Below are 12,514 nucleotides of genomic sequence, written 5' to 3' on the forward strand. Positions count from 1 at the left end.
ACTGACTTGTTTTGTTTCCAATTGTACGCAGCAGGGTAAATACCTGGCATTGAGAACCTAGGTGGTTGCTGTTCTTATTCGGATGATTGAGAAACAAACAAGCAACCGTTTTGGATGTCTGGTGGGTACATTTATTCCTCCATCACCGTCAAAACACTGGATTGTTTTTCCTGCCCTACTTCAGTCTTGCTTGCTAAACTAGTTTCTGTTTTCTCTTTTACTAATCTGCAAGACAGAGCAGCGAGGAGTCTTGAAAAAATGTTTTCTAGTTAGAGTGCCAACCATCTGAGTTTAATTCTTCCTGAATGGTTGTTTCTGTCCTTTGGGGAGACCTCTGATCTGCATGTCTCGTGTATGTTTACATGCACATGCAAAGCCAAGAGTGTGCCGCACAGGGCCACCGAGAGGGGATGACAATCTGCCACTCTCACGATGGTCCACTTACTGCACGTGTAAACTAAGCCTCTGCCCCCGGTGTCGCTAATCAAATTACAAGTCACATTTCATATCCTATACCGATGAAACAAATCTAGCCGAGCCATTGAAGGATTAGCATTGTATAGCTTGATTATGGAGCTGCATTTTAAAACAGCGCCTCTCTAGGTCAAGACTCTCCCAGCTCTTTGCCAGTCTCGGAAGAATAAAAGAATACGTCAAAGAGGAAGGGAGATGGAACCAGTTGGTTAACCTTGAAGACATCACTTAAATAATTCCCTCTCCTTCTCAGACTGATCCACGCCTGGTTAAGTATGTACGGTATAGTCCAGCGCCACTTTTCAACTTATTAGTGCCCTTGCTGAGATGGCGCTCCGTCCCTGAATGATAATGTTGGAGGTAGTCGAGAGGGACAGAGATGGAAAACAGAGAGCTCTGACAGTGACTGAGCTGTAATCCTATATACGCCAGGGCCTTGGCATATGAACCCTTGAATATACCCTTACTCACCTTGCTTTTATAAAGTACATTTCCCCTCAATCACGATTCTCAGCAAGGGGCTTCACTTCAGAGACATTTTATAGAGTTTCTTGGAGAGAAGAGCAAAAGTTTTCTCGCATTTGATGAAATGATGGATTCTCCGTGGACCTTCCATTGTCTGGATAAGTGCTGGGCACTTACGACAACAAGAAGAAATTAGGTTTAATTTGGGGCCTGTCTGATATCTTGTCTGCTGTGTTCACTGCAGTCAGACCAAGTTCCAGGTTTAAGAGTAGCATGAGATCAAAAGAAAAACTCATAAAGTGGATCACAATGGCTTACTGATGAAAAGCATACGTACTGCAAAGTAATTTAATTTCTAAGAGACCATTGTATTAAATGGTAACCAAAAAACAATATATATATAGATATATTTATATATCTATATATATATCATACAATTAGTTGATTACTCAGGATAGTCCACAAAACTCACTTTAAACGGATTTCATTTAAATTAATTTCAGCCAGAGGAAAAGGTTTAAATCTACTGGTTAAAGCAAAACACATTTATTTGGAGGTAAAACCAAAAGTGAGCGTAATGGGGATGATAATCTTCTATCACACAGTTAAGCTAGGAGTTCATATCATGCAAGAACACTAGGACAAACTTCAAGCAGGAAGTTGGGCTGTGAGCTGTGATGGAGCTTTGACTATTCAACCTCATTCTTTCTTTCAAATAAATCTGACTAGCCTGTCATTTATTTCGTATTCATTTTTTTAATGTAACCACACTTTGTGCTAAAAAAATCTTCTACATTAAGAAACCCTTCATTATACCTAAATATTATATTCAGTTACAGGGCATCCTAGGGCTACAAAGCTTAACTCTGAGACAAACCCCTGAAATTGGGAGTGAAATGTTCACTGAAAGTGGCCACAAACTTTGGCCACTTTCCAAACTTAAGCTTCTTTGTGCATAAAAGACCCAAAGTCTATCCCCTTACAGCTCAGGGATAGCACTTTGTATTCAAACTGTCCATTAACAGTAGACAGAGCAGGGTGCTATTTGGCTTCAACCATTCACACCGATTGTCTGTTCCTTTATGGTCAGTTCATTTGGAACTGGAAATCATGCTACTTCTGGCCACTGTCCATTGCTGGTCTTCTTTTCAATACAGCTCATCGACATACATAGAAACTCACAAACCCTTGACTAGCATATTCTTAACAATCCTCCTCAGAAGAAAAGATAAAGGGTTTTCTGCGGTGGTATGTACTTACAATCCAGTGCACATCACACACAGGCATACACAAACACAGCGGTAGGTCACGTCATTTCCCGATCTCCAGCACTGTGCCTCTATCCGCCGCTATTCCCTCCTCTCATAAACATAGCCAAGCCACTGAACTCTCGCAATCCTTTTTCATCATATTCTAGCACTGTCAAGGCTGCAAAGGGCACTGGCATCTGAGAGAAGCTTTCCATTGAGGCCTTTGGAATGGATTCACTCCAAACGGCCTTTTCATTCTGCAGCTGCGATGGATTAGCTCTGTCATGGGTCCAGATGAGGTTTGCCTTCCTGATCTGCACACCACGCCGGGGAAAATAAAACCACGGCACCGAGATAAAGAAAGCAGGAAAAAACAAAATGAAGGGACAGAAATGGCGCCGGCGGCAACCCAATGGTCGATGATAGAGAACTTCAATATTTCATCACACAGTCATGCATGGGCACACAAACACGGACATCGGCCTGGGAGCAAACGCCCACAGGTTTTATGAAGCCATGTGTGAAATGGCAAGAGCCTCACAACAGCACTCTCCGAATTAACCATTGGAGGGAGAAACAGAGGAGGGCCATGGATGGGCGAGCACATCATGTTCACTTAATTCTCACTCGTGGGGATAGTGAGCACTAAAGACAGGAGAACCCGCGGTGAGACGCGAGTCAAGTAAGATATCACCACTGCGTCACAATCAAATATTTTCCTCGCTCACACTTACTCAAACATCTTCTTAATCAGAGTTGGAAAAACCGACAGACAGCAATGGCTACCACGTCATTTATGACCAAACAGCAACATAAGAAAAACAAGTTGGAAGTAGACAACAACCGAAAAGTCCCACGCACATCTGATTCTGATCTTTACAACACTCATTCAGATTCGATTCATCTTGTGCATTCAATGTAAATCAAAGAAATATATTGGCCGCTTGTTATGGTGACAACCCAGATATAAGTGATTCGAGTGGCCTTGGTTTGCTCCTCAGGCCTGCCAGAAGTTATTTCTGCATCGTTGTCATGAGCAGTTTGTTCCGACACATCAACAGATCGGGCTCTGACATTGCGTGGGTCTTCAATATGCAACTGCAATCACAGATGCCGTAATTGTCCATAACCCCCCCAGTTTCCAGATGTGTAGGTCTGCATTATGTCTCTCATTGCATAAGATGTGTTTAATTTTAACCACAGAGGCTATTCATTGCCCCTCATGTCGTATTTGCATCTATCACTCCAAGGAATATGCTAATAACTTCCTTCTCTTGCTTCTCTCCTTCAGCCTGTATGCTAGAGTGCCCGTACACTAGTTTCACAAGGTTATGATGCTCCAGTGGCCTGGCGACTGTGAACTGTCACAGGCAATCAGTCATGATGGAGCCCTTGTTTCTGCACAGACATGCAGCTTTGGCAGGGCTCTGCTAGCGACCGCCTCTTTTAAAACAGGCCAGAAACGTGTGGATCAATCTGCTCAGTCGGCAGACGGAGAGCTCGGAGATGGAAGCCCCGTCGCACTGTGATCCAATATTTACTAGTTGGGAGAGTACATCGTGACACTCCCTGTTGATGTTTTGTATTCATCACAACGCCGCCCTGATGTCCTCTTCATTTTTGCCTGTCTTTAGCGCAGAAATCACTCTCCGCCACACACACAGAGGGGAACCCAGACAATAAACAGCTGATAACGCCGACAAGATTAGACAGCATAGGTGCCAATTAATGCTTTTCTCTGCGCTCTTCAGCAATGATAAAAGGCTCAAAAGTATTTTCTTTCATAAGCTGTTTGACCTTGGATAGGACAATGCAGTCAGCAGCTCCTTTTGAGGAGGACTTAGAATTCCCTCTTTTTCTTTTGCACCCAGTGAAGCCAGGCCAATGCAGTAACTTCCGATGAGGCACGATGCGGATGTGCTATTCCAGCTCAAGTAGGGGATTACTGATTCAGTGATTACGGGTATTGTAGGGGAGTCTAGAGAACGGCCAATAGCTGGCTGAGTGTGACTGCAGCGGCTGCGGGAACATGGCTGTAATGGGCTTTGAGGGAGAGATTAAATATATATAAAGGGAGAAATATAGAAATGAGAAGGACAGAGAGGGGGAGTTAAAGTAAAAAAAACGCTGACTGCAATGTGAGAGATCTCTGCAGGAGATAAAAAAGCTTTTCTTCATCTCTACCTGCTCCATCCCTGCCTATTCACAACTGGTGCATGAGGGTAAATTACATTTTCAAATAAAAAGAAATCTCTGTCACAAACAATGTATTGCACTCTCCTTGAGAGGTTTTGTTCATTGAGAAAACTAAATGGGAAGCAGCCATCACATGGAGCCGAGCTGCTGGCAGACATATGCCTGATGCACCTGAGACGAATAGATCACAATGGCAGTTTGCCCCCTGTTCCTTTTACTTCAAAAGCACCCCATGTGCAGGCTTTTTCTTATCATAAACAGTTTTTCCTCGCACAGAGCGAGGCAGCAAATGTGTCTAATGCGCCACCAAGATTTTGTGTCTCCTCCTGTGCGGTCCCTCGTAGTGTTTATCGTTTGCTTTTTATATGGCCAGCTAGCTACTCTTGTTCATCACAACGCAGTGCTGATATCATCTTCACTAAGGGAACACAGACTTCGCCTGTCATCGTGGACTTATAGTCCAGAACCCACCCTATTATTTGAACAGTGGTGAACAGATGTGCGCAGCATAGATGGGCTGTCATGTTGCATCATGTCTGCTCACAAAAAACACGGCTTGATCTATGCTTTGCATTCATGGGTTTGCCATAAAGCTCACATGTGGGTCAGTGGTGCACACATTATTCTTCAACCTATTCTTGGTTGGTTTCCTAATGGTTACATCAGGGGTTTTATTGCTCAGCTATGGCGTAAATTGTTTTTTTTTATAGATATGTTAATTTTATTGTCAACAAAATCTGTTTAAGTGTGGAAGGTTTCAAAGCCATCATGGATGTCCCTTATACATGTAAAGCATTTCCAGCAGTACCAGAACAAGTGTGCATTACATAGAAAGCCTTAGTTATCATGCCAAGACAACACTCTGTTCAATATTGTATGTTGGCTGTTTGTTTGAAATAACTGCATGTTGTAGGGTGATGATATCTTCAGGGTGCCATGGCAGTCCATTCAAAAATAATTTCACCTTAATCCCTATTCTCACGTGCAATTCATCACACTTGCCTGTAAAAAGTGAGCAGATGGATAAAGGAAATCAATAGGAAATCCAAAGACCCCAACATCCCCACAATAGGGCTGAACACACCACAAACGATTGATAACTATCAGGGCTGGGAAAATCTTTATAAATACAGGGTTATATGTGTGATTTACTCATCTTTTAAATCAAAAAATGTGTCCCTATGCTGGATTCCTTTTTGGTATTCTGCTGCAGTGGCCAAATGCCCAGTGTTTGTGAAAGATATATGGAGATTTAAAGCCACCACAGCAGCGCGGGAGGATAGCTGTTGTTTTATCAAATAACATCTGCCAGCGTTGTTGATTCCAAGACAAACAACCGCCCGACAGCAACACTTCTCCTCAGGTAAGGTTTAAGAGGATCTTTTGATATTCCGATTAAAAATTCATTGTGTTGAATCTGCCTCCGAGTGTTCTATGTTTCCTAGTCTGAATCTCATTACTGCTTCAGTGGTGTGCGTACTTGTAAATAAATAAATAAATGAAAACACAGCAAAGGGCATCTCAGGGCCAGGAAATGATGTCAAAATGATATTCCATTTTAAGGTTTGGCTTTCGGGAAATTTTCAGCCTTTTATGTGTCTGCCTTATGTGACCACAACAAACAATTCAAGCCCTAGCAGGGATGCCAGCAAGACTTCAAGAAAATTATACAAATGGAATTCATCTGCACTTAATTGTAAGACATTCACTGTTTTGCTCTTATGTTGTAGCAATTAGCACTTGTAAAAGCAAGTAATAGTGTTTATAAAAAAAAATATGATATCAACTCAGCCAGACAGTTTTCCGCCTGAGTCAGATTTGAAGATGTGACTTTCTCTGCCTCGTACTTTTTTTTATCTGAGCAACGCTGTCTGTCAATCACTGGCTTCTGCTGACGTCCTGCTTCTCTCAGAGGGCTTCCTGGTCCCAGAGCATGTAACCTCATCAGGGGCCGTTACTGTAGCGCTCATCTGAGGCCCCACACACACACCCACCTCGACAGACCTCTGAGACCGCCTGGCCTCCAGTTCACACCATTACGTTACTCTACAGTAGCTCGTGTTTCTCTCAGAGGCTTTTGCACAGTCATGGTGCTCATCAAAAGACGCTCATTTATTCATGGCATTCCAGAGAAATCCTAGCCTCAAAGATGGCAAATCACGTTTGGACAAAGACACAGGGTGAGCGAACAACATTTTTTTGACCATGACCTTTACTTTGGATGAACGATGAAGTGTATCATGGGAGCTTTGGTACAAAAACACTGAGATATAAAGCAGAACAATTTTGAAGGAGTGAGATGGGATCTGTCTATACCATGTGTGACTGCATATGACTACAGTGTGTTTGAGTGTGGCTCTTGTGCACACACACACGCATGCACATGGCTATGCATCGATAAATAAACCTCCATCTGTGTCTCACAACACAGCTGGACTGAGATGGCATGTCCCAGCACAACCCCCATAGCCCGGAGAAGTGGCTCTCTGTCATTCACTCACACACTTAAGTACACACCCAATTATTTTACCTCTTGCTTTCTCTTACTGCAGTCTTCCTCTCTATCCTCCGACCACTCTGTCCCAGCTTCCCCCATGTTACCCCGGTCACACCTTTCAAGCTGAGTTACAGCCTGCAAGGACGAAAGAAGTGTGGCACTAGTACAATCACCTGAGGAGCTTCTCTCGACCATAGCATTTATTTGTCAGGTCCATGCGCTGGAAAAAAAAAAACTCCCGCCTGTCGCTTTGTTTACCACCCAACACACCAACAACAGCCCCAAAAGCTATAGACAACAATACACCCGAAGATTTGGTAAGGGCCCTTTTCCTCTGTGCTTCACAACATATGCCATTTGCCACATGTGCTCAGTCATAGCGTGGGCCGCCGGTGCAAAGAGACTGTTGGTGTTTCTGGGCAACATGTGCAGAGCTAGCACTCTCAGGGTGGGCGTAAAGGTCATCGAACAAGATGTCTCTAAGAATGTGTTGTGTCTAGACAAAAAGGAGTGCACTATAATATTGAGGGCTTATGGTAATGCTAGTCAATGAAGTTGATTTCCCAAGTCTACATACTGTACAAGCAAGTATTCTTCCTGACTGTTGAATGAAACGCCCTGGACTCCAAACCTTTTCTGTCCTGACATTGCTCACAGATTATCACGGTTGACTTTTCCTTAAGCACACAAAGTATGTGAGATAATGATTTTTTTTTCAGGCCGATGCTTCACACTGACAGCAGCGGACATTTCTAGCATCAGATCATCAGTTGTTAAAGGACACATATGCAATTTTCTAAAATATACTGGTCCCCTTTGTTGTTGACTAAAGTTAGAATGGAAGATGAATGCCATTCTTATAACTGTACATTAAACATGAAGCCACAGCTAGCAAAAGGTTAAATGTGGTTCATACCTTCCGTCTGGCACAAAAGGAGCAATACGTAGTGGACGTTAACGATTTAACGTGCAAACAAATAGTCAATTGCTGTGAAAAGTCTTGGTTGCAAGAATCCTAAAATTGAAGACGCGTTCATTCATACTGGACCAGATTATATTTAATGCCTACTTTCCAACAATTGCAAATATGTTTAGACCTTGAATATCCCAAACTAAAATGCTTTTTGAGGGGACCTTGCAACTGTAAAAAAGGTGGGAGACGGTGGCTAAAATGTGCGGCCAAAAAAAGCATCTGCTACTGCCAGGGTTTAAAGACCTGAAGGATTCGATGAAGGAGGGGAAGGCACATGTAATAGGGCTGGCAGAGGGGACACACACCATTAGCCTAATGACAGAATGAGCAATGAGGAATAGGGAGATGAGATTCAAAAGCCAAGCATTGCAAAATGTGCCTTTAACAGGAATCAAGGCGAGTAATCTAATACATAGCGTGGCAAAGAAAGGCGGAGGGAGGGCTTGATGTTTTCTTCGCCTCAGGTAAAGTAAGAAGAAGAAGGGTAAACAGGAGAGAAAAGGATGGCAGTGTCATTAAGTTGGCTAGCCGTGACCATCAGGAACATTAATGCTGTCGACTTTGCTTTCTTCAAACCGGAACTCTTTGCTTTGAACTCCTGTCTTCTTTGTGAGTGTACCTGACTCCGAGTTTCCACAGCTATTATGGACCCTGCATTGGTAATTACACATTTCACAATTTCTGATGTCACTTCAAAGCAACAACAGCCCTGCCACCAAAGCAAAAGCACACACCATGCCTCTGCAGTACAAAGCCCAGCCTTAAGGATTACTGAAGCCACACATTGTTTTGCTGCCGGCCACTAATTCAATTAATGGCATATGGTTTTTAAGCTGACTTGAAAGAAATTCTTCTCACACGGGACTGTCCCTTCATCACACCTAAGGATTTCCCTGTTTTGTTTCTAAAAAGGAAATAAACGGCAGCAAGTTTAATTTGAATTACTGTATGCACATTCTCTTGTTTCTCCGCCTCTTATTATATTACTTTTAGAGGATGTAAAGCAATTGAGGGGGAGTGATCTACATGATGAGTCAGAGCAGAACTTTGGCAGGGTTCGTTCCAGAGTAAAGGGAGAGTGCACACTAAAGCAGAACATCCCCTTCAGGAAGAGAAACAAATGCTGTCATTTCAACTTCTATGCATGGCCTTAGGCATCCAGAATTCATCTTAATTTGAACTATGAAGCTTGCCTCAAAATAGATGTACTCCCCAAACATGCATGAATGCCACTCTTGAAAAAAACACAAGTTCAGATCGCCCTGTCATAAAATAGATGTGCGCTACTGCTGACTAAGGTCTGACTCACACACATGGGGCTATTGATGACGGAGGAGATTTGAATGTCCACTAAATAATTGTGACAGTTTGCAGAACAAACAACAACGCTAACAAACAAACATTTTGGAACACAAGAGGTCCTCAGTCACCAGTCAAAGACTCAAAGGCCTGGAAGTCAGCAGATAAGTGATATCTAATAAGCGTCATCTCTATTTTGTTCGCTACATTGGTAGAGACAATCTGAGGTGCTTATGGACTGTTGTGAGCGCAGCATGAGCTGTCTGTGGTGTGGAGCTCAGCTTGACGAGAGTCTCCTGGCACTACTTTAAAAAAAAGTCTTAGATCATACATTGCAAAAATCAGTTTCGAAAAAAGAATCATCTTAGACCGTCTTTCAAGCCGTCTCTCTCAGAGATTGTTGATTGTTTCACAATGAATAATTTGATTTTTTGTGCGTTAAGTATAGAACTTCTTCCTTTATAATGTAGAAGGTTAACATGCCGAACTAAGGAGAAATTTCACGCAGAGCAGATTATTAATATGCACATCAAAGCAAGAGAGAGGCTCTATCCTAACATTATAATACCATTTGACAATCGCTCTCCTATTTTGCATCATTGAGCAATGCATTTCTTTTAAGCATTGGTTACTCTGCATCATTCACAGCTCAGTGTTCTAGTATAAGAAGTTCAAGGCAGGCCTGAGACAGTGCTCTTGATGGAGATGGTAAGACGTGGCAGTGAGAAAAAGAAACGGGGCCACGGCTCCCACAGGAGCCACTTCCTCACACTGAAGCTCTGTCTGCCCCTGAATTTAATTAGATTCTGATATCAAGCCTTTTTGTACTATGCTTCCCTTCCTCTTCAACATGCGTGAAATTGCACTGCACTATCTATTATTTATTCACTCTCATTTGCTTATTGTTTCTTATGGATGCCTTCGTTAGGGCACTTGCAGCTCTGCTGCCTGTGATATGACGCTGTGCTTTATCTCTCTCGCTGCGCAGACCCACCTCCTCTGCAGGTCTGAGCCCAACTCATTTGCTGCCGTTGGTTGGGGAGCTATGGATTTTTCCCCCCTTCCACCCAATGACAGCCCTGTGAGATGCTATGAGGGCTGGGTGCTAATGAGCTGAGTCTGCAATGCTGGGGAGATGCTCTGTAACACAGGGGGAGTCAGAGGACGGGCAGGGGGAGATGCTCGGGCACATGGAGAGTCAGAGGGGCCATTATGACTGTGCCTCACAGGGGTTAGAGAGACTCAATCGCAGTCAGTGTGTCTCTAAAGCCGGCCATTCAACACAGCCCAACTCATCTTTTTTAAATGACATCACAAAATGGCATGCCCGACTATTTCTTCCGCTTTTGCCCATTTTAGGAAACTGCAGCCAATGGGGGACGTAAAAAAAAGGGTTGTTTGTTGGATCAGACACTGCACCAGTTGCACCATGGGATAGAATATAAATAATAGCACACATGGAGAGGGAAACGTGTCATATATTATAGCTACTGCACCAATGGAAATCCTCTCTTCTTGAATAGTCAAAGGTTTATGGTGAACATAAAGATATTTATAAATCACAGTTATACAATCCACATCCAATTTTGCTCCATAACACATGAACTCCTCTGGTGCTGAGTCTTCACACAGGGTTTGTTTAATTGGCTGAACTCTCAAGGCCAGCATGTGTACAGCAGGATGCCAAAGGAACTTATTTGACGGTGTGGAAATCATGGATTTGTATTACATCACCTCTGTAAAACTCAACAGACACAAATGGAGTTAATGTGTGTTTTCAGTCAAAGCTGCATTCTCTGTAAAATTAAATGTACATTTATATAATTATATAATAAAGGACTGGCTTATCTAAAGCCAGTTGAGTAGCACTTGAAATGTTGTTGCTCTATGAAAACTGATGTACTTGTATGATTCTGTTTTCTTCAAGTTTGTATCTTGTTGGTCGAATGCACTTATTGTAAGTCGCTTTGGATAAAAGCGTCAGCTAAATGCAATGTAATGTAATATAAAAAAAGTATGTATTCACTTTGAGGTAAAAACCAGGAAAATAATATAGGATTAATAAGAAAAGAACCAACTGTATATAAATCTGTAGGCTATGTGTACATTCCTGTCAGGCGTAACCACCCAGAGGGAAGTGAGATGAACTTGACTGCTCTGCCAGGATTGAGATGTAGCCTCTATAAAGTCCATGTATGACTTTGACATAAATAATTCTGCACGCTCTGCTGTGGACATAAGTGGGGGAAGAATCTGGACATGACTGAAATAGAAGCACACTTACACGCATGGGTGACTGCAAAGCTGTTGGACGACTCGAGGTTGTCGACATTGTAGAGGAGGTGGAAAGGCTTTTCAGTGGTGTTTTGGTTGGTGTTGTAGAGTTGGGCAGCAAACCTGAACGCGCTGTGCTCCTGCACCGTGGAACGCATGAACAGTCCCCCTTTAAAGAGATGGAAACCAAGATCAGACAACGGATCTGTGCCTTTACAGTGTAATGTCAGTGTCGGACCACATTTTATTCAGCGAGCAAGAACTCTATACGTCCCGCTGTAAAAGAAAGCAGGCTGCTTGGATATTTGAAAGAATAACTATCACGCATTTTTTACCAGTGCGCCTGTCTGTAACTCTTCAGATCGAGCGGGGCAACTGTCTCCCGTCTTCCTCCTTATATACACTTATTTATTTTAGCCAGCGATTACAATGACACAGACAAGAAAAGATGCACATTTAGCCGACAGTTTCACAGAATCAGACGCTTTAACATCGCAGCATACGTAAAATCAAGTTAGTCTCTCATAACATTGCGCAGAGCTCCGCGCACATCTATCCGGTGTAAAATTGCAATCTTTATCAAGACAAAGCACACTGCAGCTTTTTCAACAAAGCAAAGACACTTACCGATACTAATCTGATTGGGAAAGCCTGCGTATGATCTGTCAAAGAGCCACAGTAGCAACAAAACCGCGCGTTGTGCCATTTTCTCCGACCTATCTGTTCAACTCCTTAAAAGGGTCTGTCTGAGCAAATTCATATGTTCTGGATGGAAGCCGGGCGCGATGGAAATCCAGTGGATAGATGATGGTCGCTCACAGTGCACCAATTAGGTTCATTGAGGTGCAGCCCAGCTGCAGAGCATTTTTTTGCAACTAAGAGAGGCAGAGAGAACGAGAGGAAGACAGAGAGAGGAGGGGTGGGCTAGTGGGGGGAGAAGGAGCTGATCTGAACTCCGATTGGACCCTTCGCGGCGGGCCAATGTTGGTCAAACTTGATCTGACGTTAAATTAAAAAGCCTCAGCCCGCTAGATTACGACGGCTTGGAATAAGCGCTGCACTTGTCAATATTAGCCTTCTGTCGGC

At 43.1% G+C, this 12,514-nt stretch overlaps 1 protein-coding gene across 1 annotated transcript in view; it reads right to left on the minus strand.

The window, feature by feature from the left end:
- gria3b (glutamate receptor, ionotropic, AMPA 3b) overlaps nucleotides 1-12,261 on the minus strand; it is a 77,415-nt gene extending 65,154 nt beyond the window's left edge. The window contains exons 1-2 of the mRNA XM_034121441.1: nucleotides 12,056-12,261; nucleotides 11,439-11,597 (exon numbers count right to left, since the gene is read on the minus strand). Coding sequence (XP_033977332.1) covers nucleotides 11,439-11,597; nucleotides 12,056-12,134 — 238 coding nt within the window. The 5' untranslated portion in view covers nucleotides 12,135-12,261. The remainder of the gene's footprint in view (nucleotides 1-11,438; nucleotides 11,598-12,055) is intronic.
- Between the last annotated feature and the right edge of the window lie 253 nt (nucleotides 12,262-12,514).

Source organism: Trematomus bernacchii, unplaced genomic scaffold (genome assembly GCF_902827165.1).
Source record: "Trematomus bernacchii unplaced genomic scaffold, fTreBer1.1, whole genome shotgun sequence".
Lineage (NCBI taxonomy): Eukaryota > Metazoa > Chordata > Actinopteri > Perciformes > Nototheniidae > Trematomus > Trematomus bernacchii.